Raw genomic sequence first — 24838 nt, forward strand, 5'->3', positions numbered from 1 at the left:
TGGATGCGGAACCTAAGTCAATCTGGCTCAAGAGAATCTCGATGGATTCACACCACAACTGTACAATAAGTACCGCTTGTACACCACCTGTATGTATAGATATGAATAGATGATATTAGTAAATATGAATATGAATCCGAATGGGGATTCTGGTTTGTGGGAGAAGAGAAACAATAACGGGTTCGGTGGATAGGGACCTCGAGTAGAAGAGGAAGAGAGAGAAGTCAATGCGACATTCCACAAGTACAAGTACAAGTACGAGTAGTCCCTTTGGTTTCTATAACGCACTTCTCTGACTGTTGAGCTTTTGTAGACATTTCACTGCCCAGCATTTAAAAGCTGCAAGCAATCGCCTTAATGAACATAGAGGGAGGGGGACCTATGCTGTATCGCACACTACCTGACGATAAAATTGGGAACTAGCGTCAATATATATAGCACTACCTGTGCACCTCTTATGCCAACCCTTGGAAGGAACCCCTACATGAACATGTAAGATACTGCACGGTACATACTTCATAATAGTAATAGTCAATATAACTAATATACGAGTTCACGATTGAACTTGTGGTATGTAGTGAAGTCCGAATAATCACCCAGTCTTTATGTTGATATGTCGGTAACCACATCTAGGGCATTCCAACTCGGTTCTATACATCTCTTGCTCCCCAACACCATTTTTCCCTTGTTTTTTTCCTATGACGTACCGAACCTGATCATTTTTTTATATTAATTTTACGTATTATCTTCAAAACCTCCATATCACGTATTTTTTCGCCGGAAAGTGGCTCCAGTTTTGTCCTCTAACACTCCCAAGTTTTGCCGGAACTCCACACACTGATGTGGTGGCTCAATGGTAGAGCTTTCGACTCCAGTCTTGATACGGTTGTAATCGAAGGGTTGCAGGTTCAATTCCTGTCCATGTCAAGTTCGCAAGAACTGGCAGTGGAGGAACATATGTGGGTTTAATTCCCATAGCTTCTAGCTGATCAGTGTTTTTTTGCAACATATCGTGAAACGGGATGTTGCTGTAGCGTTTTTTTGAGGCCTCACTCGTATGAGAAGAGCTAGAAACCATTTATTCGATCGGCCATACGACAGGAAAGTGAGCAAAAAAGTCCCGTATTTAATGCGGGCAGTATTTCAGCTTTTGGATGAGTAATCAAATGACATACATCACACACAGAAGATACAATAATGACGGTAAGGAGAAGATGAGCTCACCAGATAATTATTTAGGCAAGGGAGACAGTGATTATAACTTTACTATTTTCTCAGATCCCTGGTTCGCATATGGATATACTTGTCGATTACTCCGGTACACACTGAAGGCCAGAATGCTCTATATTCTGGTTGTAAGACACATTTTAGAAAGAGGAGGAGTTTTAAAATCCACTGTAGAAACATTCAATTATATTAAAAAAGAATCCTACACCTTCTCCATATCCACCAAAGTCATCTAAACACGTTTCCGAATGTCAACTCTTGGAAATCATCTCCACCATGTCTCTGGATTCCGCCAGGATGCGCAGTTCTTTATTGAAACCTTCAAAGTCTGCCTGTATCTTCTGATAGTACTTGGTATAGCACATCGCTCTTGCTCCTGCCCCTGAGAATCTCTCTCCGTGTCTCAAGATACATTTTTGTGAGTCATTTTGGGAGCGAACAATCTCAAAGTAGTGTTCATGAGACATGAACCACTTGTGTTTCTCGTACCAAGTCCATTTCAAAACACTTGGAGATGCCAGCATGATCACAGGTGCATAGTGAAGTTCTCCTTGGTCCATTGTAAGTTGTTCTCCTACCAGAGAGAGATAATAGGTTGATTTGTGGGATAGTGGCGGAGGTCCCGAGATGGAGATCCACGAATTCCATTTATGGTAGTTGTTGAAATCAAACAGAATGGCCGAAACCGACTCTGGAGAAGCGTCAATTGTGATTTCAGTGCGAATGGTGACAGGCATGGGGGTGAAGAAAAACATACACATGGTACGACTGAACTGAGGGGTATATATTGACGATCATTGAGCCGCTTGCGAGTATAAAAGGTCTCTGGTTTCGTAAGGTATGTCATCGTTTACATTCCACTAAAGCGGCTGATCCAGACCGTACAGTATGTACCCGTAGTATGTACAGTAGTGTCAATATCTTGCCAACGCAATCAGACGTTAGATTTGGAGCTGATAGACTGGCACTTAATGACAATAGGGGAGAATAAAGCCGTCAAAATTGAACTCATAGTGTATAATTTTCCACTGCTTATTTTACACCTCCTTGATGTCCACAAGATACCCTGCCTCCCATTCCGATGCGTGACCATGTAACACGAGAAACCCATACAAACAGCACAGAGAATATCACCAGTCTTCACCTACCACCAGTTCAGGTGCTGTAAAGAAACGGGTGGCAAACGTCTCAAAAGTGTCCAAACGATATTGAGTGGCAATTCTGAACCAATAAATAGTACCATTTAAGATGTGACGTTGTTTGTATATACAACTGAATTTGAAGTGTATAGCCCTGCTTCGAAAGATTTTTTTGAACAATTGAGAAGTAGACGAACAAGAGAGAGTTGATACTCTGATAGCTGCCAACCATTTATACCCATTGTATCCTTTAGAGCTCCCAAAAAGCTCCCCTCTGGGATATTTTATCCTCCCTCATTCTCAGAGCTATTAATAGCAAGGTTGGAGATACGACACCATGGTCCAAAAATAGTCCAATATCGTTAAAACGTTTTCGGCACAGCCACAGCCGTGTGGTTCCTGGACGCGTTACATTAAACAAATGATTCATCTGTTGACAACAATCGACTATATTCACGGAGATCGGAGTTGCTTTTACTCCGAGCAACCTGGACTAATTACTGCATACAATAGATGAACTTGTATTGGATCTACCGATACTGGTACAGTATGTACTTGTACTATACAGAAAACACCTACTTCTGCTTAATCTCACCCTCCTCAAAAAGCCGGTCCACCGCCTTACCCAATCGCTTGATAGCCTCGTCGAGCAGATCGGGATCCTCATAGGCAAAAGTGAGTCGAATGAACTTGGCCGTTTGACGCAGCTCTTCGGAAGCAGCCATATTGGATCCAGAAACAATCAGAACTCCTTCCTCGATTCCAAGCTCCACCAGTCGCGACTGGTAGGGAAGAGTGACGCCATTAAACGACGAAGACGCAATCTTATCAAAATGAACAAGCGCAGACACAAACATACCACAGACAGGCGTGATGTAGGTGATCTTGGACTGGTCGAGCTTGTCCAGCTGGGCTAGAAGGTGGTTTCGTCGCTCCAGATACTGGTTTCGCAACAGAAGACACCAACGCAACCAGCCCTCAAGACCCCAAGAGTGAGCAATGTTGTTGATCAGCAGCTGAGAAACGCCGGAAGCGGCCCGGGTTGAAAGAGAAGTGTATAGAGATAGCTTCTCAATGAAGTTGACGTGACTGACAATCCACCCAAGTCGAAGTCCCGGAGAAAATACCTTGGAGAAAGTGTCAATTCGAACAACCAGTCCTACATCATCAATGGTGAGGTAAGAGGGAGCGATCAAGGAGGTGTAATGGTCGATATCAGCCTTGGAGATGTCGGATTCACGTGCCTCAGAGTCGACAGACTCGTCATGAGCCTTCTCCGGAGTGTTCAGAGACTTGGAGGAGTTGCCGTTGGTGAATTTCTTGTTGTAGGACTCGTAGGCCAGGGCTCCGTAGGGATCATCTTCGATGATGACGATCCCATGTTCTTTCAGAACAGCATAGATTGCTTTACGTCTCTCCAGAGACTGGGAGACTCCGTAGGGATTCTGGCCAGAAGGAACACTATACAGAACTCGGGGTTTGGGTCCCTGCTTGGCCTCATCCCAGTTTTCAAGGATCCGTTTGAGACCAGTCACGTCGAGTCCCTCGTCATAATCTAGCTTGATGGGAACAAGAATACCTCCGACAGATTTAATGTTGTCAAAGGAGGGAGAGAAGCAGTACTCCTCAACAAGGACATGGTCTCCAGGGTTAATGAGCAGGTCCACGGCCTTGTGAATACCGTCTCCACCGCCATTGGTGATGATCACGTTCCAGTCCTTCTCGTCCAGCTTGGGGGGATGGAGGCGCTTGGTGAGGGCCGTCACAAATTTCTTGAGCTGCGGGTGACCATCTTGTTCGCCGTACTGGAGAGATCGCTCGAGAGTCAGCTGGCCGCCATTGCCGTTTGTCGCAGTTTCCAGCGACTCGGCAAACTTGAGGATCTTGAGGTTCTGGCTCAACCGGGTGCTATTCTCGGTGATGTCGGGGAACTCGACCAGTCCTGGCTTGGAAAACAGAGTCGCAGCAGGCACAAATCGAGGTCGGGGATTGGGACTGGTGGTCAGATTGACGGTGATCTCGTCAATGGGGAACCCAATGGGGTTGGGAAGACCTCCAGAGATGAAAATCGGGTTGGAATGGGGTTTGGTTGTCTTGGCCGTCTGGTTGAGCGTGAAATGGGAATGAGACCGGGCCTTTGAACGGTCAGAAATGAACTTGTCGTGGAAGGACATGCTGGAAACAGTGATGATATAGTTGGTGTAACTGTAACTGTACGTGCTTTCAAAAATGTAGCTGAATGAAGCTGTCTACCTGGGGACCGGAATCAGAAAATGACAAATGGGGGCCGATTGAGTGGATTCCGTGACTGTTGTTTGTGTAACCGCGTTGTCTGTGTAACCGCGTCGTCTGTGTAACCGTGTCGCTTAGATAACCGCGTTGTTTGTGGTTTGTGTAACTAGATTGGAGTTTCTCTCTCCCTCAATTGGCGCCAACGTGTCTCCGGCAAACAGGTGGCTTATAAAGACACACAACAAACGGCATCATTACAAATAAGGTTGTTATCAAACCGACTATCGGAATCCGAAAATGTCAGAAGCGGGGTAATACCTCCGGGTTAACTGCTGTAGGGATGAAAATGAAATTGTAGACTAATTGAGACACAAAGTTTTGAAAAAACGTGTCGGTTTTATCACAGCTCGCCAGAAACACCATTAATGAGACTTATTCCGTCACCAAAAGCCACATGCATGATAAGGTAACCTGCACTGCGGGTGACGTGATCCTGAAATGGAAAGTATATCCGTGGGGTGAACGGGGAAGGATATTGCGATTCTGACCGTTCCAGTTTATTGGCACCAACACCAGGATCACGTGGTTTGTTTCAACATTCTTGTAGGACCAAAACTCATCCTGTGACACCACTCCATTGTAAGATGGATTAGATAAGCCCAGTTGAACTCAGAAATGTGGCAAACGACATTATTGTATCTTAGGAACAACATTTCGGGGGTCTCGGACATCCAAGCCACCTAAGAGGGAGTATTGGGGGTGATTGGTACGATCTTCGGAATCGGTTGTCTGTGCTGGTGATGGTTTTTTTTTTTTTTTTTCCCCCTTTTTTTTTCCTTTTTTTTTTCTTTCGATTCGTCGAAGAAGGAATATGAACTGGAAAGGTTCCCCAATTGGAACAGTGAGTATATCGACTACGCTGATTCTGAATGGATAGCCGAGGTATAGGTGACGTGCGTACTACGTTTTCCACAAGGTCCGTCTGAAAGCTGTGGTATTTTTGCAAGTAGAGAATGGAGTAATGTACTCGTAACTATTGTTCCAACTGGAGTATCCGTTTTAGTTGTTAGTTAGTTGGAACTGAAAATGTCATGGAAACCATCATAAATAGTAATTTTTCGAGAAACTAACACTCAGAAAAAGTAAAGAGAGTATAATTAGCGATATTAACCGTTTTTTCAGAAACAAAATTGCCCTAAATATACCAATATCACCGACTGGTAGTCCCCTTCCCATCGTGCGGCTCATCAATTAATAAGCTTTCCAACCCGACCATGCAGCTTTTGTATCTCAGTCAGTTTTTCAGACAACAGCACAATGACGACTTATCTGAGCTTGGGACTGGAAGGCAGCGCCAACAAACTGGGGGTGGGCGTAATCAAACACACGGTGACGGATGCCAACGCCGAAAACGGCTTTTCCACCGACATTCTGTCCAACATTCGAGACACCTACATCACTCCTCCAGGCGAGGGATTCTTGCCACGAGACACAGCTCGTCACCACCGAAACTGGGTGGTTCGAATCATCAAACGGGCACTCGACGAGGCCAAGATATCCGACCCTACAAAACTGCATTGCATTTCGTTCACCCAGGGTCCCGGTATGGGGGCTCCTTTGCAGAGCGTGGTGATTGCTGCACGAACCATTGCTCAAATGTGGGGAGTTCCGCTTGTGGGCGTCAACCATTGCGTGGGACACATTGAGATGGGCCGAACTATCACGGGCGCCACAAACCCCGTGGTTCTGTACGTCTCTGGAGGAAATACACAAGTGATTGCGTACTCCAAACAGCGATATCGAATCTTTGGAGAGACTCTTGATATTGCTGTCGGTAACTGCTTGGATCGGTTTGCACGGGTGCTGAAGATCCCCAACGCCCCCTCACCAGGATACAATATCGAGCAGCTAGCCAAGAAGGGCAAAAAGTACGTTCCATTGCCATACACCGTCAAGGGCATGGACCTGAGCATGTCTGGTGTGTTGCAGTTTGTGGAGTCTCTGGCAAAGCGGTTTCAGGCAGGAGATCTGGTGGTTGATGGACATCAGGTGACCGCCGAAGATCTGTGCTTTTCGCTACAAGAAACGCTCTTTGCCATGCTCGTCGAAATCACTGAAAGAGCCATGGCCCATGTCAACTCTCAGCAAGTACTTATTGTGGGAGGTGTTGGGTGCAACGAGCGACTCCAGGAGATGATGGGAATCATGGCACGTGACCGAAACGGCTCCGTCTACGCCACCGACGAGCGTTTCTGCATCGATAACGGTATCATGATTGCCCATGCTGGTCTTCTGGCATGGAGACAGGGCTTTGAGACGAAAATGGAAAAGACCCAGTGCACTCAGAGATTCAGAACTGACGAGGTACTGGTAGATTGGAGAGTTTAACACACACTCACAAGGAGTATGTATGGTATATATAAGTGTAATAATACACTGTAACGAGTACATGACGGTATGTACCTGTATTTAATGGTCGTGACTTTGATCATTGTATTACATTAGCTACAGTATTGCTTTTTTTTGCGAGTTTGGAGCTTTACAACTCATCTCGAATGGGAACCTCCTTCTGTTCGGGAACACCGCTGTCAGGAAGAGTATCGTCCAGAGGCTCAGACACAACTGGAAGCTCCAGGTCTATATCTGCTGCAATGGTAGACGACAGTGCCGTTTCCAACGTCTCCACCAAGGTATCCACCAATGTTTCCATGCCCACAGACGGAGTAGCTTCCACCACTGTATCGACTAACGTGTCAACCAACCCCTGCACAGGGTTACCTGGGTTTTTGGGAATCTTAGGACCACTTCCTCGAACGATTCCAAACAATTTGAGAAGGGGCCATGTGATGATCATCAGGGGGAGCTTCAACACCCGTCTGTATAGAATCCACGCCACCACAAGCGCCAAAAATCCCATAGAAGCCATCATTAGAATTCTGTCCTGCTTGTCAGCCTGTTCAAGATGTCGAACCAGCTTCTTGGAGCCTGCCAAAAGCACGTCAAAGGTGGTATACTTTTGCTGCAGCATCTGCATGTCACGCGACGATTCGTCCAGGCTCTCTAAGTGCATTTCTCCTCTCAGAACATTCTGAGAAGCCAGTTGATGAACCCGCTTGAGCGATTGAGTAATATCACGAGACTTGTTGAGCACTGCCTTTTCGCTGGCTTCCTCCTTGACTTCCTTGCGGCCCTCAAACAGCATTTGTCGTTCCTTGAGCAGCGATTTCTCCACATTCTTTGCACTGGTCACCTGGGCCTTTCGGTACAGCACACGCAGGTTGGCGATTTGTTCCGTATATGATTCGAGTGCGATCTGCGACGTCGTGTCTTGAGGGCATGTGGCCTTGTATCGTGCGAATTCCGTGTCCAGATCACGCAGTTTGGTCTGGATGAGGTCGGCCAGCTCTTGACGGACGTCTCGAGACGCCAGAGAGTGTGTACCAAACCGCTGAAGCCGTGAGATGAGTGACAGACATGTCTCAATAAGGGGATCGAGATTGGACATGGTGAATGTGACGAGTTGTGTGTGAGCTGTGTGTGAGTTGTGTGTGAGTTGTGTGTGAGTTGTGTGTGAGTTGTGTGTGAGTTGTGTGTGAGTTGTGTGTGAGGTACGCGTCGTTTAGTCGTTCAATGTGTCCTGTTGAGCTCAGGAATCCGTTTGTATCGTTTCTGTGTCACTTAACCAAACTATCCACGTGTCAATAATGCGAAATATTGTAGGAATGGCTGTTCTGTGGATGTTCTGAGGCGTGTGTCAAGAGATCCACTTGGTGATGTTGCTGCGTGTCAGAAGGTTATGTGGGGAGGTACTGTTCCTGTGGAGTATAAGTAGAGTAGCAACTGAGTGTGGAAGAGGAGTGATCTTGCGCAGGTTTTAGGATAGCTAGAAAGATAAAAACCCTCTCGTGAGAATCACAGAGACCTGATTATTAATTATATGTAATAAAACCCACATATTATCACTCAAGTTTGCCTGGTAAAAGCACAATACTTGTCAGTGCTGCTAAGGAGTTAAGCAGTCTGATGGGATGTTTACTTTGGGTGGGTATACTTGTCTACTTGCACATGTACAAGTACTTGTACAGAACAGGCCATGTGATAGTACAACTACGAGAGGATCATATTTCTGTGATAAAAGAACCCAGTTGACACTTCGGCGAACAGCAATGTCCTACTCCTATCTCTCCCTACCTATTCTTACTAAGCAAACCATACTCAGTTCGATTCCCAGTTCTATCCAACTCAACACACCATGTGGGCCAAAAACATCTCGTTCAGCGTCAAGGAAGCGTCACGAAACGGCTTCAAGGAGGCCGAGGCGCTGACAGTCAACTCCAGCGACGCCCAGCAAAAGGTGCTTAACGACATTCTGCTTGCCAGCAACACGCTTCGACAAAAGGTGGAAGAGACACATGTCGTGTTGAGCCAGGCGACGCCCCGAATCAGTGGATCGCTGGAGAAGACTGTTGGTGGAATGAAGAAACCCGATGAGCAGACACATGTACGCCCATCTACAGCTTGATCTCTGAACCGGGGAAGGTAAATGTTCGTGTCAGTCGCTATCTACACGCTAGCTGAGAATATAGATAGCCGCTGACAGACATGAGGGAGGGTCAGACGACATAAGAGGGACCAGAAGACATACGGAAGGGCTAGCAAACGTGTTTAGAGGTCAAAAAAACACGTCCAATGGGTCAGCAAATGCTTCGGACCGTCTAGCAGATTTGAATGAGCCACTCACTGAAGCTCGACAATGGCTTAGTGTGAGGTCTAGAGCTCTCCAAGAGCTCATTTGACACTCAAAGCACTTGTCCGACCTTTCAATGGTTGGACCCAGTTTTTAATAACAATGGAGTGGTCCTAGGAATGGATGAAGATCCTGCCCCATTAAACACGCGACTCATACAGCTGGTTTTAGATATCTTGATCCAGCTCCGATGTGCTAATAGTTTTCCTATACTTGCTACAAGCAACACGAAGGCAACACAAAGACATAATACTTAGACTAGATCTTGTAGAGGAATGTGTTTTGAAGACACCATCACAAGTATTTGCAATATAAGGACAACAAGATTCCTGTTCAACATTAACCCGTCATTTTGGTTTAGTAGAAAAACCACGGCGGATCTTCCTTGTTTTTTATTCTAGGTCCTCCACTTCGGGTATGGTCTCTTTGAACGAGGTGCAGCATTAAAGAACTATCAGAAAAGCCATGAATTACAGAAAGTGAGCTTTCAACCAGATTCGGAACATACTCCTTGTCTGTATTCATTGTTGTACTGGCTCCACTTATTCGATATTCGTCTTCAATGTCTCCAAGAAGACATTTCAAAAATTTGCGCACGTGACATATTAGACCCGGTGTAAGGGTCCTAACAATTTTAATCTTCAACGGTTGCGGCCATATCCTGGGTGAAAATACGGGCTTCCCGTCCCGATCAGCCCATAGTTCAAGCACCAGAGAGCCCAGTTAGTATTGTAGTGGGAGACCATACGAGAATCCTGGGTGCTGCAATCTTTTTTTCAGTTTTTTTCCATTCCTTTTGTCCTCTTGAGATTTTTTTGGTCATCTTCGTGCATGACGTCATGATCACGGGTTTTTAGAACCGACTCTAGCTTTCCACCCACCCAACTTGAAACAATAAGAAAAGGAGATTCTTACTGCCCTTCTTCCCAGCTGCTTTCTGATATCAATATCGAGTTGATTACTTTAATACTCCGTATAACACTCACGACTATACCGTATCGTACATACTCAGAACCCACCATGTCCGTCCGATGTACTCAATGGCTGGCTCGTAAGAAAAGGTGGAGAAACAGAGGTGTTTCTAAACCTGCGGAATCTCGCAAATATAATAATGCAGGTCAAAAATGTGACCAGTTGCTCCATTGGTGACACATCCGTAACTCCTAGTCCACAACTTTTACAATATGCACTCGTGTTCCTAACTTGTACTCGTATATCTCTTCTATGACTCACTAAAAAAACACGTGCTGTCCACTACTATCACAAGCATCCCATATCAATTGCTGCTCTTGCTGCTCCACCAATCAAAGCTCTGGATCTCCCCGGCCAGACAGCAACTATCTGCTACGAGTCGGGCCGTTAGTTCGTGGTCCGAATACACGGTCCGAATACACGGTCCGAATACACGGTCCGAATACACGGCCCGAATACATGGTCCGAGTAAATACACTATGTACAGGAGTACCGGGAAGTACAGTATGGTACCTGTTTTTCAAGAAGTACTGGTAAGGTAAGCACAGTATCGTATGTACTGGTTAATTGCTTTTTTTGACATATTTTCACATCTGCAGCTCTACAATTTGTACGGGCACAGCAGTTTTTACAGTGTACAACTCACGATACGAGTTCATTGAAGGCCAACTGTTATGTAGCACATTCCAACATCTCCACACAAGTACAGTCAGTACAGTACTGAACTTGAGCTCGCGAAGAAGTGGCCGAACAAAAGAAAGAGAACATTGATGAAATTAAGGAGAGAGAAAAAGGAAAAAACAAAAAAAAACAAAAAAAAAAAACAGTAGATAAAAAAGTGAAGATACAGCTTTGGAATTATCGGAAGAAAATACCATGCGTGTCTTGTGGTTGGACTAATGCTTGTTGACCGTGTGTCACAGCAAAAAGTCATGCGCCTGGTGCACAGCATGGCCATCTCAAGGATTCAGGGGGTAACAAAAAAGGAGCTGTGTTGGTGAGTATCTACGAGCAGGATGCAAAGTGGAGGTTGCAACCACAAAAAGAAGCCAGCTTTGTAACCAAAGCATGCATGGGGGAGGAGCTACAATACCTCAGACGAGACCCTTCTACGGATCTACAAGCAAGCAAGTTGACAAGCAACAAGATAACTCAAGAACAGCACCCCTAGCAATTGGGGCGGGTGAGATAGAAAGGAAAGGATCCGGCCAGAAATATCAGGTGATTGGTGAAAGTGCTGTTTCGTGTGGCCGAACCAAAGATTCAGACAATAAAAAACAGCTCCTTTCCAAGTTCGTAAGGGGCGGCTTCAAAACGGATCAGTCAAACTTGTTCAATCACGCAGTGTATGTGGGAGTAGTGGAACTGACGAACATAGTGGATAACCATGGGGGTAATGAAATAATTTAGATGGGGTGAATTCAGAAAATAATGAACAAAACCATGATACGAGAAAAATCATGAAAATCGAAACTAGTCTGAACCATGTCAGTTGTTAGTATCAATATGGGACAAATAAATAAAAGGAAGGCAAAAGGAATAGACGCTGGTGAAAGCATGCTGGTTGGTGGGATGATGATAGGTTGGTGAGGGGTTAATGGGTTGCTGAGGGATGTCGGACAGACCCAAAGAGGTAAAAGGGAATGTGGGGATAAGAGGAAAACGATGGAAATATAGGAATAGTTCCAGTCCGCCTGAGGTATCGGGGTTTTGCGTCGCGAAAAAATCAACTTATGCAAACAAATAAATAACTGCTATGGAACAGCGTAAAAAGAAATGCAATTTATGAGGCGGCGAGATAAAGACGACCTTCGTCAGTCGAATTTACCGCTTACTCATTCGGTATCGCTTATGAGCACTGCTCTCCACCACTCTCATAAGATCCATGATCAGATGCTCAGCAATGTCAACGGATGCCTCGTCATGGCCACTCACGTTGACGTACAGCGGCACCTGTTCCTCCACTTCGCCCTCCATATACCGGCTGCCAATGCCCTTGATCTGAATGCGACAGCCAGATGCCTGCTGGATGTGCTTGATGTTCTGTCCCTGAGGGCCCACAACAAGCCCTCGCAGCTGGAAGGGAGTCAATCCGGAGTTGTTGACGACCGACACGTTGCGGTAGAAAGCCGCGGGGTTTCGATGGTCGTCGTACATATCCTGATGCAGGATTGACTGGATTTTGTTGACAGCAGCGGCGATGGACTCCGTTGTGGGACCCTCCAAATGCAGGTGGAGCGGCTTTTCGTCACCAGGGATCTCGCCCTTGTCCATGAACCGGCCACGGGAGGTGACCGAACAGCCCGTCGTGGCCTGGATCTCAGCCTGTGTCGAGGACTTGGTCAGCAGGTGCTTGCTTCGGAAGCCGTTGATATCCACATCACGGGTGTAATGCGTGGGCTCTGCCTCTGCGACAGCGGGTGCCGCAAGCGTCTCAGTCTGTGGGCTGGGGCTCTTAACACAGCGAGGAGTCATCTTTATGATAGGACGCTTAGGGACCGGCTGTGGAGAGTCGTAGCCCGAGGTGTCTTCGGATCCCATAGACCCCATGGAGAGTTTGCTCGCTGACGACGACGACGAGTCCTCATTACGTGACTCTGCGTCCTCCTCGTCCATTTGTCGCGCCGGATCGGTCTGCTGCTTGCGGTAAGCGAGATCACGGGCCATGAGCCCGGCATTGATTTTGGCAGCGATAGAAGTTGCCACTGCCACCGGGTCGACGGCATCAAACCGGCTGACCCGCGTTCGTGAGGATGTGGAGTCTCTGTCGCCGCGGCGGAATGTACCACTGTGGTTGTCACGTGCCACTATCTGCTCGTGAGCTATGCTAGAATGTCGTCTCTGGGCTAACGGGGAATCCAGCTCGATTCGGGAATCAGACATGCGACTGCAGTCGGACAGCCGTCGAATGTCGCGTGGTGACCGCGGCGACCGCCCCACACGCTCTCGTGCTCTCGGCAACGAGTCTCCCGGGCTGCCGTATTCTCTATATTCTCTGGGCTCGTCCCTCCGTTCGCCTCTCTTAGTGTCCCATGACGTCGGTCGGTCGTGTCGGTCGTTCCTGCAGGTTCTGTGCGGCGACACTTCACGCTGTCGGTCCAGGTGGCGGTCCCGCATCCAGCTGTCGTATCGGTCCCGATACGGGCTTCTACTACTTCTGTAGTGGTTGAATGACATGTGGTGGTGGTATCTGGGGTGTCGGTGTTTGTATGGAATGGTCTGTGTATGTGTGTGTGTGTGAGATGCCAAGGGGGTGAGTTGTGCCTGTGTCGGGCGTGGGTTGGCGTAGAATGTGAATGTGTTGCTTGCTTCACCGATTCAAATCGTGTACGAGAATGGCTTAGTTACTGCTTGGACCCGTGCACCCGCTGGACAGTATATATATAAGCTAGAAGGGTTTCACAAGTAGGTTAGTGTTCGTGCAAAAGGCAAGCAAGAAGGGCATTTCAAAGGTTATTCTTTCACGGCAAAGTTATAATTAAATGAATGTATATGCAGAAAAAAAAAAAAAAAAAAAAAGGTGAGAAGGAGGGAACCTGAGTTTGGGCAAAAAAGGAAAAGGTGAGGGTGACAGGAGGAAAACAAAAAAAGAGACGGCAAACCCAGAAGGATTCTAGATTTCCTCCACGCTTGTAGGTTGGCGGGTCGACCCGAAAGACTCCATGTGTGCTGCAAGTTCCAGGTGGGTGTGGTCTGTGACGTAAAATTCAGAACACTACCATGACCCACGGAGGGCCGATCAGATGTCAGGTAGCAAGTCGAAACGAGGCGAAAAAAAGCGGTCGTCAGAAGAACCCTGCTACCTCTCCCTCGCGGCCCCAAAACTCTGTATGTATCACTGGGGGCCCATAACTGACCCTATAAGTGAGTGCAATGACAGAATTATACATGTACTCGTACATACATCCTTAGGTACAAGTACATGTGCTGTACTGTACAGTACTACAAGTACAGTGGCTGTCAGAGTGACAGAGTGAGTACAGGTACAAGTGCTTGTACTCGCGACCGCTCTAACGACTGCGGGATTCCATATTCCCACAAACACTGCTCTTTGTATGTTTGGATGTAGGGCACAGCCGGATCTACCCTACCAGCACCCTGTGAGTTTGGCTCAGCCAGAGTACTCATAACCGATGCCGGTGCACGGTGTAGATCAGCAGACCTTGGTCCACGCAGGCTCTTTTCCATTGTTCTGCTATGTGGATGCGGCGGTTACATTTGACCATCGTTTACGAACGGGGTCAGTGAGTGTCTAATGTGCGTAGGATTAGGTGGTAGCTAGTTTATCGCAGCAAAGCGACCGGGCTCGGAAGAATCGGAATGAAGAGGCGCCGGGAGGCGAATCCAACTACAGCTACAGCACAAGTACCAAAAATACATGCTGCTGCTCACTTTGGTCTCTCCTTCTCTTACACTTGCTTGTCTTTTGCCACTGGCTCTCACCATACAGCAGTTGGTACTGCACTGTAGGTACTGTACTGTACTTGGGTCCTTGTGCAGAACAGCAACTCTGGGTAGGTGCGTTACAAAGGCGCAGCCAAACAGCAACCCAGATAAACAGCCAGTCAGACAGACGGCGAAACTAAAAGGGCTCCCATCATCCCAAGCTATGCCTGGCGAAAGATGAGGTATTTAGCGCGCGCGTTCCACTCCAACCAGCGGCCGTCTAAAGCACACATTCCGCCAATATAAAGCGCCCCCGCCCCTCTGAGACCGGCCCTCATCGCTAGCCCCCTTCTTGCTATTATAGAACCCGTATACAATCGCAAGGTCAACCTTGTAGCTCCAAGGTTCGGCACTAATGGCCAGGCTCGATGTCCACCGCGTTATGAGGATCTTAAGATCAGGGAGAAGGCCCGGGAAAAATACGAAAAAATATGCTATGGGTGCATACGATCACAGACCACGCAAGGGCCTCTCTTTCTTCCCAAGCTACGAGTAGGCGCCAACCTAACCAGGAGAAGACGCACTTTGCAGAGAATTGTCACGTATTCGATGTGCATTAAAACTGCACAAAGACCTCAGACACTGGTCATCCTGCCGCTGGTTTGGCCCTAAACTCAGAGTCTGGCCCTTTCGCAGACTTCTAAAGGCCTCCGCAAACCCAGCGCGCTCTGCAGACTCAAAGTTTCGGATACTAGCCGATCGAGAGAGCGAGCCACTGTCAGACACACGCGATGGAGCGGCGTTCGAGGCCAAGACACCCTCGCTCGGGACCAAGAAAACGCGGAATGCAAGCCTCCGATTACTCCATGAAGGCACCAAGACGGTGATCGTAGCTCCCAAAAAAGTCCGCTGCTATCTCCACGACACTTCGACGCTTCGACGCCTTGACACCACCGGACACGTTTTTCTCGCTTTGATGAGCTTCGTCTAAACTCTGCTCTGCTTATCCCACAAACAAAGTGCCAACCTCTCCGGGGTTATCGGACCTGAGCATTTGCATTGGTCCGAGGCAACCGCATGAGCCTTGGGCTTGGCAACGAGATTTTTTAAGCGACAGTGAAAGAGAGGAGACTCTGGAAAGGGGAGACTCTGGAAAGGGGAGACCGGAAAGAAAGGGCGATGGTGGAAAGGGCGATGGTGGAAAAAACCGCAGAGACTGCCAAAGACAACGGCCCCTCAGACGGCTCCAGAAACGCCCGTGTTGCACGGCAAGATCCTCGGGATTGATCCGAAACTCTACCAGAACTTCTCGGAGATAACCACCGTCGATAACCCACCGTCGATAACCCACCATCGATAACCCTCTGTCGATAAACCGCCATCCCTCAGGTCCGCAGGGTTGTGCGTTTAGGCGAGAGTACAGCACGCACAGTACTTGTGCCATGGACATGTGCACCCTACAGTAGCTCCTTGTTAGTGCGAAACCATGTCACCGTTCGCCAGCTATACTAATTACGATCGATCGAAGTTCCACTGGTGCTACAGGCTCTCCACTGTGGCGGAAGGATTGAGAAGTAAAAATCGGCGAAAATGCAACACTGGACGGAAAAAACAACCTAAACGTTGCTGGTGGGCCAAACCATGGCTTATTGTCAACGGCGCAGCACTGTGACTCAGAAACAGCGACAATAAACCCGTAGAAATGGATCGTGCAAAAAGAACAACATATCAATACAAAGGACATAATTGTAGTGCCACCGCAGTCTCCGCATACAATGCCATCATATATACATGGTCAGCTATTGTTTCTGCTGGAATGTCTCAAACTCAACCAACTCAACCAGACGTGAAAAAAGTGCGGAACCCGACAACACATGCTACCAACGCTACTTGTACGTTTGGGGCAACATTGTAGCTGAATTCCGCCAATATTAAACGATAAAACCGCGCCAAGCTGGCGAAACACCACCATAGAGCTATTAACTACTGCTTCTGGCCCGGCCCCGCAGAGCTCCCACATCTCAGTCCAACCACGGCTCCTTCCTATACGTGGTTGTAGGGTTTATAGGCAAAAAGCTCGGGTTGCATAAGTCACCGTATTCGTTTAATTGATGGTTGGTGGATTGTAAATACATAGAAGAAGCATTTTATGGACGAATTCCTCAACAAACACCGGAGGAGTTGCTATAACAGTGGTCCAGACTGCGAGGACAAGTGCGAGTTTTTCCCGCATCGCGACTAGGTCGGTTTTATGCCATCAATATTGAATGTAGCAACCATCTGCAACCACCGCCTCCAAACACGTTATCACCGGAGAAACCGCCTCCCCCATGTACTTGTACATACATACGCCGATGCAACTTGCAGTACAACAGTAGTTCACCTTCGATCTCTCGGTCACAATACAAGTACAAGTACAGTACACTACAAGATAGCGACTGTGGCTCTCCAAGTACACTAACTCGGGGAAAAGTAAACCTAACTAGCTTCCACAAAAAATCTCGATTAACTCGACACTAGTGCTCCCGTCCATACGGAGTCCTACTCTATCGTACGAGTACAGTATGTACGAGTGCAGTGCACAAAAAATACGGCCTCAGATACGGAAACAGACCTGTATGGCATATTCCCACATTAACTAAGACTGCGGCAGAACTCTTGGCTTTAGGCTCCGTTTTCCGCACCGGTATGCGGAAACCAACCATCTCAGTCGTTGGCATTTTTGTCCACGTATCCAAGCCGGCATCACGGAATTGGCACTACGGCGATTCCTATCTGACTCGCTTGCTATGGAATACGGCTCCAGGGATCCTATTCTAACAACCGTCTATGATAATAACTATAGCTTTTAGTTCGCTATTATAATATCGTGTACTTGTAAGCTCCGGTAAGCTACGATCATCGCTGCACCCCAAATTGTCTCAGAGCTTGCCAAGTTGTGCTCGAACAACCGCGAAGCGAAATGAACTTGTGCAACGCGCTAAATTAGCAACCCTACTGCGTAAATCTTTCCGTCAAGTACTTGTAGTTTCTTGTTTGTGGTTGTGATGATTACTAATTGGTGGTCTCTTGGTGGTAGAGATGGATGGAAATTTCGGCGAAACATACCGATTGATCCGGTTGAGATAGGGAAAAAACAGGACCCAGGGTTATTCCGTAGTAAGCGCAAGTATATCCAATCCTCGAGAGCCCACTTCTTTCGGTCTCTGTACAGTAGTTGGTGTGTTATGAGCTTCCAGTACAACGCCTAGTTGACAGTGTAGCAACAAAAGGTCAAAAACACAACAGCCATAGATCAAGGAGTCGAGCAAAAGACTCGAGAAACTTCAAAGATTGTGGCTACCGAGCTCAATTTTTTCTAGCTTGAAAGCATTTCCTCGTTTTGCGATTTTTTTCTCTGGTGAGAATTTTCAAATCAAAAAAGTGAAACAAAAGGAGGCCAAAAGTCGCCCCTCAAAGCTGAAAACGAAACCGGAGTTGATCAAACGGTTTAGACAGCCGCGTCGAACACTACTATCAAGTTACAAATTCAATAGAACGGCTACCCGCTTTCTACACGTGCGTACAGATGTCACAGGGGCCCTGTTTCACATTTAAGCCAGTCTAGTCAGTAGCATCAATGTTGTTCGATGGAGAGGTTGGAGAGTTGAATATGTACGAGTACAAGGACTTTGCGAAATGACTACAAGCACCGGTGCAGTACTTGTAGGACTGAGTGGGCTCTCAGACTTTGGCCAAGAGGAAGAATACAAGGATGACATCATAATGCATGTTTCTGTACGCCGCACATACTACTTGTACAACCTATGTGAACGTGAGAGAAGAAGAAATAGTGTCTGCAGTTATTATAAACCACGCTTTGGTCAACTGGAGTCGTCAGAAGAAGTCCCCCCTGGCTTCAAGACTAGTGGAGACATGGTTCACACGACACTTCACACTAGCAGGACAGCGCAGGGCTAGCGAAAAGTCACTGCCCCGTAGTTCGAAAAGAACCCGTATTAAAGAGCAAGAGTCTATACTGAGTTCTACATGCTTGTGTACACTACACGCGAGGGAATTACTTGTTCTCGTAGTCAAGCTACTTGTACTCTTACGGGTGGTATCCATTGAGCTGCCAACTGCTGTGCTGTTTTACATGCTAATGGTTTGGCTGAGGGGCCTATAGGTTAAGCGAAAGAAGTCTGAAAAGGGCCTCTTCGGTTGCTCTGAGACTCGGACGGTAGTTAATCTACACATTTCATTCCTCTCTGGGACAAGGAATACTTCACTTTGCGAGTTTGGATCAGAGAATGGAGCAAAGGAGACTACAGTATGTACTGTACTTGTAGAATGTATCTATAAAATGATTTATCATCTCCTATGCTCTAAAAACTACTAGTACTGTACTCTGCGGGGATGGTGATGTGTACCCAATGGGAGAGACAGCGGTCGAGAGAAAGGCGACGAAAACTTACACGAACCCCAAGGAGGTACAAGTACTACAAGTAGTAAAAGTACGGTACTTGTGGGGTTCTTCCTTCAAAGAATCAACTGCCAAGATTGCCAATGTACAGTAGCAATGCTCACACGGCTGCAGACTGGACAGAACAAAAGAGAAAGTGGGCTAACTTGTTGAGTGAATCCAAGGACGTTGCGAAAAGAAAAAAGGACGCCTAAACAACGGGCCGAGTGCCTCTCATGAATAACTGGGTTCGATCGGGCAAGCCCTATGTAAAAGAAAAGAGACTCTCGAAGGTGCAGGAGAAGAGATCATCACACTGTAGGATGGTTTGGAAATATGAAAGACGGTGGATGACATGCTGGGTTGATGCTATACAGGCTTCTAGACTCCACCAGAAGCATCTCACGAGTCTAGCGGTCATTTTGATTCCAAAACATCTATACTTTCAAAGTTACCAAGAGGTATCTCAAGTTACCGTCGAGTGACAGGACATGAAAGACTGCATGGGGGGGATCACAAGAAAAAGGGTGAATTTGGGCTAATGTTGCTCTTTTCAACCCTGTTGATGTGTTTAAGAGAGGGGACTTTTCTTTGTCGGTTAATTTTGCCGAGTTTTGATAAGTTGTCAATTATTCGATATTTCAGAACGGGAGAAACAAAACGCCAGACAGCATCCAACGGCATCAAAGACTTCGATTTTGTTTTTTCGGCCATTTTATTTTAATTAAAATCAAGTTCTCAACCTCGCTTTTCAAACCTGTATACACATTTTCGATGCTCATCTCGTTAGTTCACCACTCAACCTTGGGTGGTTAAGGGACCTGGAAGACGACACAGGGGAGGTCCAGTCAAACCAAAGAGATGATTAGTCCATTTTAAGGGATGCTGAGAGCGTAAAAATCGACTCTTTGATGCTAAGGAACTTGTGTTAGGGCAGAATCTAGGCGTGAGTAAGTGAGTGTGAGGTGGCATTAGACATGGGAGGGGTCGGGAGCAGTTGCTGAACCGATAGCTATGTCTGGGGTCGGTTAGATATCTGTATGGGCAATACTATTGCTCCTGATCAACTCCATGGAGATTGTGATTCCGTCCTTTTTCTTCTTATTTGTCTTTTTTTTTACGCCACTGCGCTGTTCACCACCTGTGTGAGGAATCTCCAGGCTGCAACACAGAATGAAGATAGAGAGAACACCTGAGATGAGGAGAGTACAAAACGCGTCGAAGGGACTCAATGGTTGCTATTTACCAACTCTTTAGTACTCTTTTGAGATCCTAATCAGCTCTGGAGAGTCTGGTCAGAGCTTCAGGGTGTTCTGAGTGTTATGAGTGTTCTGAGTGTTCCGAGTGTTCTGAGTGTTCCGAGTGTTCCGAGTAGTGGTTTGCGGTTTTTGATACGATGGCTAAGCCAAGAAGGGCAAGGGTCAGCCTGAGTGTTTTAAAGACCCCTAGAGCGCGTGCGATCCCGTCGTGACAGATTTGAGGTGGTTGAAGACTGAACAAGTGAGGGACAATTTCTTCATGATGGTTTGAACCGAACGAGCAGGCTGGAAACAGAAGGACAACATGTTCTCACCCATCCTGGGGGATATCCCAAGACGAGATTCTTCTTGTCGGTCGTTCCAAGGCAACAACTGGGGGTGTAGAAACACCAGTCTCAGGTTTTTGGATTATGAGCGCACCTATCAGACCTTGCTACAACACCTGGCAACACTGTTCAGTGCTACACTGGCGCAACAGGTCCAATGGGCACAGCACCCTTAGCTTGTATCCTTTTGACAGTCCCTCCACAGTTGAGCTCTCAAAGACAAGAGACACCAGGTACAACACTTGACAAGGGTGCAAAACCACTCAATATCCAAGCAGCTCATAGCGGCAGAAGGTGGTGCATTGTGTTGAACCATCATCTCACTCGAAATATCTCCATGTCTGTCTCGTTAGTAGATATAGAATGATTCTGGTCAACGCTCACTTCGTTTGAGCTCAGCAAAGTACCATGCGATGAAGAAATCAGTAAGTACGACACCAGACCAGAACCAGAGAGCACTATCAGTTGTATCTCTTGCTGCTCTTCTATGCCCATGCCAATTGGTTTAACGCCATTGTAAGACGATGGGAAGACACCAGATGCAATTGTGAGACATGAATACTCCCAAAAGAGCCATAAAAGCGCCATAAAAGAGCCCATGTCTATCACCACTCTTGCTTGCAGGTGCGCAGAAAGTATACCCCGTCTAAGAGAGGTTTGCAGGTATACATAATTGCTGGCAAACAACAAGCCACTAATTAGTTTGTCCAAGTGCTCACCTGCTCCTCGCTCACCACCCTGATCCGATACTGTAGCAACCATCGACTCAGGAAGTTGAGAGCAAGATCGAAGACAGGTAACCAGAATGGGCGGGGGTCCCTTCATCAATCTCACCGAGCTGAAACAGTCACGTGCTCTATGATCGTATTTTGGCTAGATCTGGTCGACAATGTTGAAACAAGTTTAGATAACACTGTTCTCACCGTTTATAAGTCAAGAATGTACTGGTAGCTTCGTAGAGAAGACAAAAAAGCCTTCTACACAGTATCAAGGACTATGCTTTAGTTGGTATGTACAGTAGCTAGAGTCCAAATACGATTTCGACCAACTGGCTTCCTCTTACTCACATGCTGAACTACAAGTACGATATCATGAAATTACGACATTCGGGTCTACAAAACCACTAGACCATCTCATCAAGGTTATAATGCTCGTAGCACGATCATACAGTACAATCCCTAGGAACTCACAGATAGTCGTATACACCCATCCTTCATATTCCTCCACCGTGATCATATAAAAAATACATTCAGAACTATCTATACACTGGGGTCCCCCTTTTCCATGCGCGTGCAGTTCTCTCTCTTGCTCGCTATCCACCCATTACTCCACCTGCTTACCCTCGAAATCCACCAATCCATGAACAACCTGCTGTGAATCGTCCAGCTTCTCAATCAGTTCATACACCTTGTCTCCCACCAGCTCCTTGCATCGATCAATCTCCTGCTCAGTGAGCTCTTGATCGGGGTAGATGGCCTGGCCCTTGATCTGTCGCAGAGCCGAAATCAAACACTTGTTGAGCTGCTCCAGCTCCAAAGTAGAGTCCGACGACGACTTCAACAGCCGGTTGTAAAGTGTATCACTCCACAGCTTCAGGTTGCCTACAATGACCACACGAACGGCCTCATTACCAAGCGCCTGAATGCCCTGGAGAGCGCCATAGAGAGTGGGTATCGGCTTGGTGGGGTCCATGAATGCCTTGAGTAGCGTTCGGATGGCTCTGGGCTTGAGAGAAGCGTAGATCTCGTTGTATTTGTCGCAGATTCGTGCCAGAAGAGATGCAGCAAAGTCACGAATCGAGTACTGAGAAATGGTCACCTGCGAGTCCTCCACAATGTCCTCATGGCCGGGCTTGGGACCAATCTTCTTCGCGAGAATCAAAGTCAGCACAGAGGGCATCAGTGAGTGAATGTAGGGGTCCATGAACAGCGTGGGGTTAGTCAGCAGTGCGTCAATTACCTGCAGCATAGTGTAGAGCACGGGCAGGTTCTTGAGGTTATGTGTGACTTTTTCGGCCACAAACTGCACAAAGTAGGGCACCAACTGGTGGAATCCGGGGTCGTTTCGCAGAGAAGAAAGAGCAGCCGCATGTTGCTTGACCGCAGCCTCCTTCTCGTCTCCGGTAGCAGTGACAACCACTTCCGAGCCGTCCATAAGTGCACCCACCACACGGTCAAAGTACAGCTGCAGCTCCTTGGACAGCACATGTTTGACGAGAGGCTTCACCTTGACGTCCGACGAGCCGTTGATGGTGGCGATCGAGTTGTTGGTGGTCTGGGCGCCTCTCAGATCAACACTCATGGCTCTGATGTCGCTGGCCAGGGGGTTTTGTGGGATGGCAGGTTGCACTCCATCGATCGCCACCCAGTGAGCTGTCAGTGATGTGGCACGAGGCACCTTAGGCAGCGGTTGGTTGATGAGCCGTTCAAAGTCCACCTCATCGTCATCCACATAGTACAGCGTTTGTCCTGGTCCGGTGATGGCTTCTCTGTAAGACACGCTTTTTTCGTTGGCCACGCCCTCGTAGCCGTAAAGGGGCTCCACGTTGAGCGCTCGAAGAGCCTCGCCCACGTCGGAGGTCCCCAGAGTCGTTCGTTTCGAGTGTCGCATGAACTTGAGCGCCTGTTCAATCACCTCGTGGATTCGGTATTCCACGTCCATGGCAAGCGTTTTGGCCACGTCATCGGGCAGATTGGAGATGCCCAGAGTCTCGGCCACGTCTTTGACCGTGTCACTGGGAGACCACAGGGTGTGGGAAAAGTTGATGGACATGTTGTGTGGGTTGCAAGTGGTGATATTGACCTTGTGATGATGGAGGTTGGAATTAGAGTTTGGAAAGTGTTGATGGGGAGTTTGTCTTCTGCGATATCGGGGGGTTGTGAGAGCGGTATATCGACGGTAAGTAGATGGAATCAGCTAAGGAAGTTTGTGAGTTGCTCGTCAAAAGAAATATCTGTCAAAAAAGAGAATTAAAGAGTGGTTATGAGGGCGTTGTATAAGGTAGTCATGGAACCTTAATTTTTGCACGAAGAGTTGGTTTTGGGGTAGCCAAAAGTCCAGGAGTAATGGCTCCTATTGTAATATTAGACATGTATTTGACTTTCACCAGAATTAAAATACTCTCCTTTTTAATTTCATTTAAATCTGTTGAAAATGGAGCAAGAACAATGCACTCTTTCGAGCTATTGTTATACTTGAAAGTTTCAACAATAGCCTCTGAAATAGTTGAAATATTAACCTCCTGTCAAGTAAGTAGAGAGTGTCAATATCTCTTGAAATTCTGGTCATATCACATTTCTACATAGATAAATCTGTAAAACTAACTACCATTGATGTATATTTTTAGTTCCTGGATCTATAAGTCCACCACTGCCTTTTCTACACTCATTTCAAATGCCACTATCAAGGTTCAATGGGCTGCTCTATCGAAATCATCAGGTGTTTCAAACATGACGAAATCTTCATCAATTTGAATTCTGAAAAATACAGTCAGTTTTTACCACTCTTTTATTCCCATCGCACTTTTCTCTTTTTTTCTCTCACTCCTCCTCCCCCCCACAGCAACTACCCCTATTCCCCTCCACGCATGGTCATGCACTCCACTCTTAAACCCGCACATCATCACTCCACACACACTTGACGCCGACTACAACGATGGGTTCGTGTTTCAGCAAGAGCGAGCCCGCGTCCACGTCGGGCAGGACCGCAGGACGAGCACCACCAGCGGCTAAGCCTGCCAAACCAGCAAAGACGGAAAACATCCCACTCAAGAAACAACCGCCCAAACAGCCAACAAACACATACAACTCGCCAGGACACACTCTGGGAGGCACAGCCGAAACGCTGGACGCCAAGGAGGCCGCCGCACGCGCCGCAGAGGCCCGGGCCCAGGGCCAGAATAAGGGTGGCAAACTCAGTCAGCAGCTGGCCAAGGAGAAGGCTAAGAACCGGACCGAATTGATGAAGACAGAGAAAGTCGAGGAGCCATTGATTTATGATTAGTGGGCGACTCATGTGATTACTGTGATTCCCGAGATTCTGCAGTGTTGCCATTGTGTTGTCTGCGGCTACATTGTCTCCACGATGCTTTCTTGTGGAGAGATGCTCAA

At 47.3% G+C, this 24838-nt stretch overlaps 8 protein-coding genes and 3 non-coding genes across 11 annotated transcripts; 6 read left to right on the forward strand and 5 right to left on the reverse strand.

Moving 5' to 3' along the window:
* The first annotated feature begins 839 nt into the window (after positions 1-839).
* Positions 840-927, forward strand: YALI1_C06644r. The gene has a single exon. It is a non-coding gene; the product is annotated as a tRNA-Trp (tRNA).
* YALI1_C06645r lies at positions 927-1003 on the forward strand. Its single transcript, XR_011031472.1, has one exon. It is a non-coding gene; the product is annotated as a YALI1_C06645p (non-coding RNA).
* A 475-nt stretch (positions 1004-1478) lies between these two features.
* YALI1_C06655g (uncharacterized protein) lies at positions 1479-1988 on the reverse strand (the record flags this gene model as incomplete). The annotated part of the gene is made up of 1 exon (XM_068282210.1): positions 1479-1988. One exon carries the CDS (start codon positions 1986-1988, stop codon positions 1479-1481), a length of 510 nt encoding a protein of 169 aa, XP_068138311.1.
* Positions 1989-2941: 953 nt separating this feature from the next.
* YALI1_C06681g (uncharacterized protein) lies at positions 2942-4540 on the reverse strand (the record flags this gene model as incomplete). Its single annotated transcript, XM_501466.3, has 1 exon — positions 2942-4540. One exon carries the CDS (start codon positions 4538-4540, stop codon positions 2942-2944), a length of 1599 nt encoding a protein of 532 aa, XP_501466.3.
* A 1375-nt stretch (positions 4541-5915) lies between these two features.
* YALI1_C06695g (uncharacterized protein) lies at positions 5916-6986 on the forward strand (the record flags this gene model as incomplete). Its single annotated transcript, XM_501467.3, has 1 exon — positions 5916-6986. The coding sequence occupies one exon, from the start codon at positions 5916-5918 to the stop codon at positions 6984-6986; it is 1071 nt and encodes a 356-aa protein (XP_501467.1).
* A 151-nt stretch (positions 6987-7137) lies between these two features.
* YALI1_C06716g (uncharacterized protein) lies at positions 7138-8103 on the reverse strand (the record flags this gene model as incomplete). Its single annotated transcript, XM_501468.1, has 1 exon — positions 7138-8103. One exon carries the CDS (start codon positions 8101-8103, stop codon positions 7138-7140), a length of 966 nt encoding a protein of 321 aa, XP_501468.1.
* A 747-nt stretch (positions 8104-8850) lies between these two features.
* Positions 8851-9602, forward strand: YALI1_C06724g (uncharacterized protein; the record flags this gene model as incomplete). Its single annotated transcript, XM_066094146.2, has 3 exons — positions 8851-9099; positions 9185-9359; positions 9436-9602. The coding sequence occupies 3 exons, from the start codon at positions 8851-8853 to the stop codon at positions 9600-9602; spliced, it is 591 nt and encodes a 196-aa protein (XP_065950218.2).
* A 389-nt stretch (positions 9603-9991) lies between these two features.
* YALI1_C06735r lies at positions 9992-10115 on the forward strand. Its single transcript, XR_002432091.3, has one exon. It is a non-coding gene; the product is annotated as a 5S ribosomal RNA (ribosomal RNA).
* Positions 10116-11802: 1687 nt separating this feature from the next.
* On the forward strand, positions 11803-12064 carry YALI1_C06753g (uncharacterized protein; the record flags this gene model as incomplete). Its single annotated transcript, XM_068282211.1, has 2 exons — positions 11803-11884; positions 11928-12064. The coding sequence occupies 2 exons, from the start codon at positions 11803-11805 to the stop codon at positions 12062-12064; spliced, it is 219 nt and encodes a 72-aa protein (XP_068138312.1).
* Positions 12065-12141: 77 nt separating this feature from the next.
* On the reverse strand, positions 12142-13494 carry YALI1_C06770g (uncharacterized protein; the record flags this gene model as incomplete). Its single annotated transcript, XM_501469.3, has 1 exon — positions 12142-13494. The coding sequence occupies one exon, from the start codon at positions 13492-13494 to the stop codon at positions 12142-12144; it is 1353 nt and encodes a 450-aa protein (XP_501469.3).
* An 8558-nt stretch (positions 13495-22052) lies between these two features.
* Positions 22053-23501, reverse strand: YALI1_C06870g (uncharacterized protein; the record flags this gene model as incomplete). Its single annotated transcript, XM_501470.3, has 1 exon — positions 22053-23501. One exon carries the CDS (start codon positions 23499-23501, stop codon positions 22053-22055), a length of 1449 nt encoding a protein of 482 aa, XP_501470.1.
* Between the last annotated feature and the right edge of the window lie 1337 nt (positions 23502-24838).

This window comes from Yarrowia lipolytica, chromosome 1C (genome assembly GCF_001761485.1).
Source record: "Yarrowia lipolytica chromosome 1C, complete sequence".
Taxonomy (NCBI): domain Eukaryota; kingdom Fungi; phylum Ascomycota; class Dipodascomycetes; order Dipodascales; genus Yarrowia; species Yarrowia lipolytica.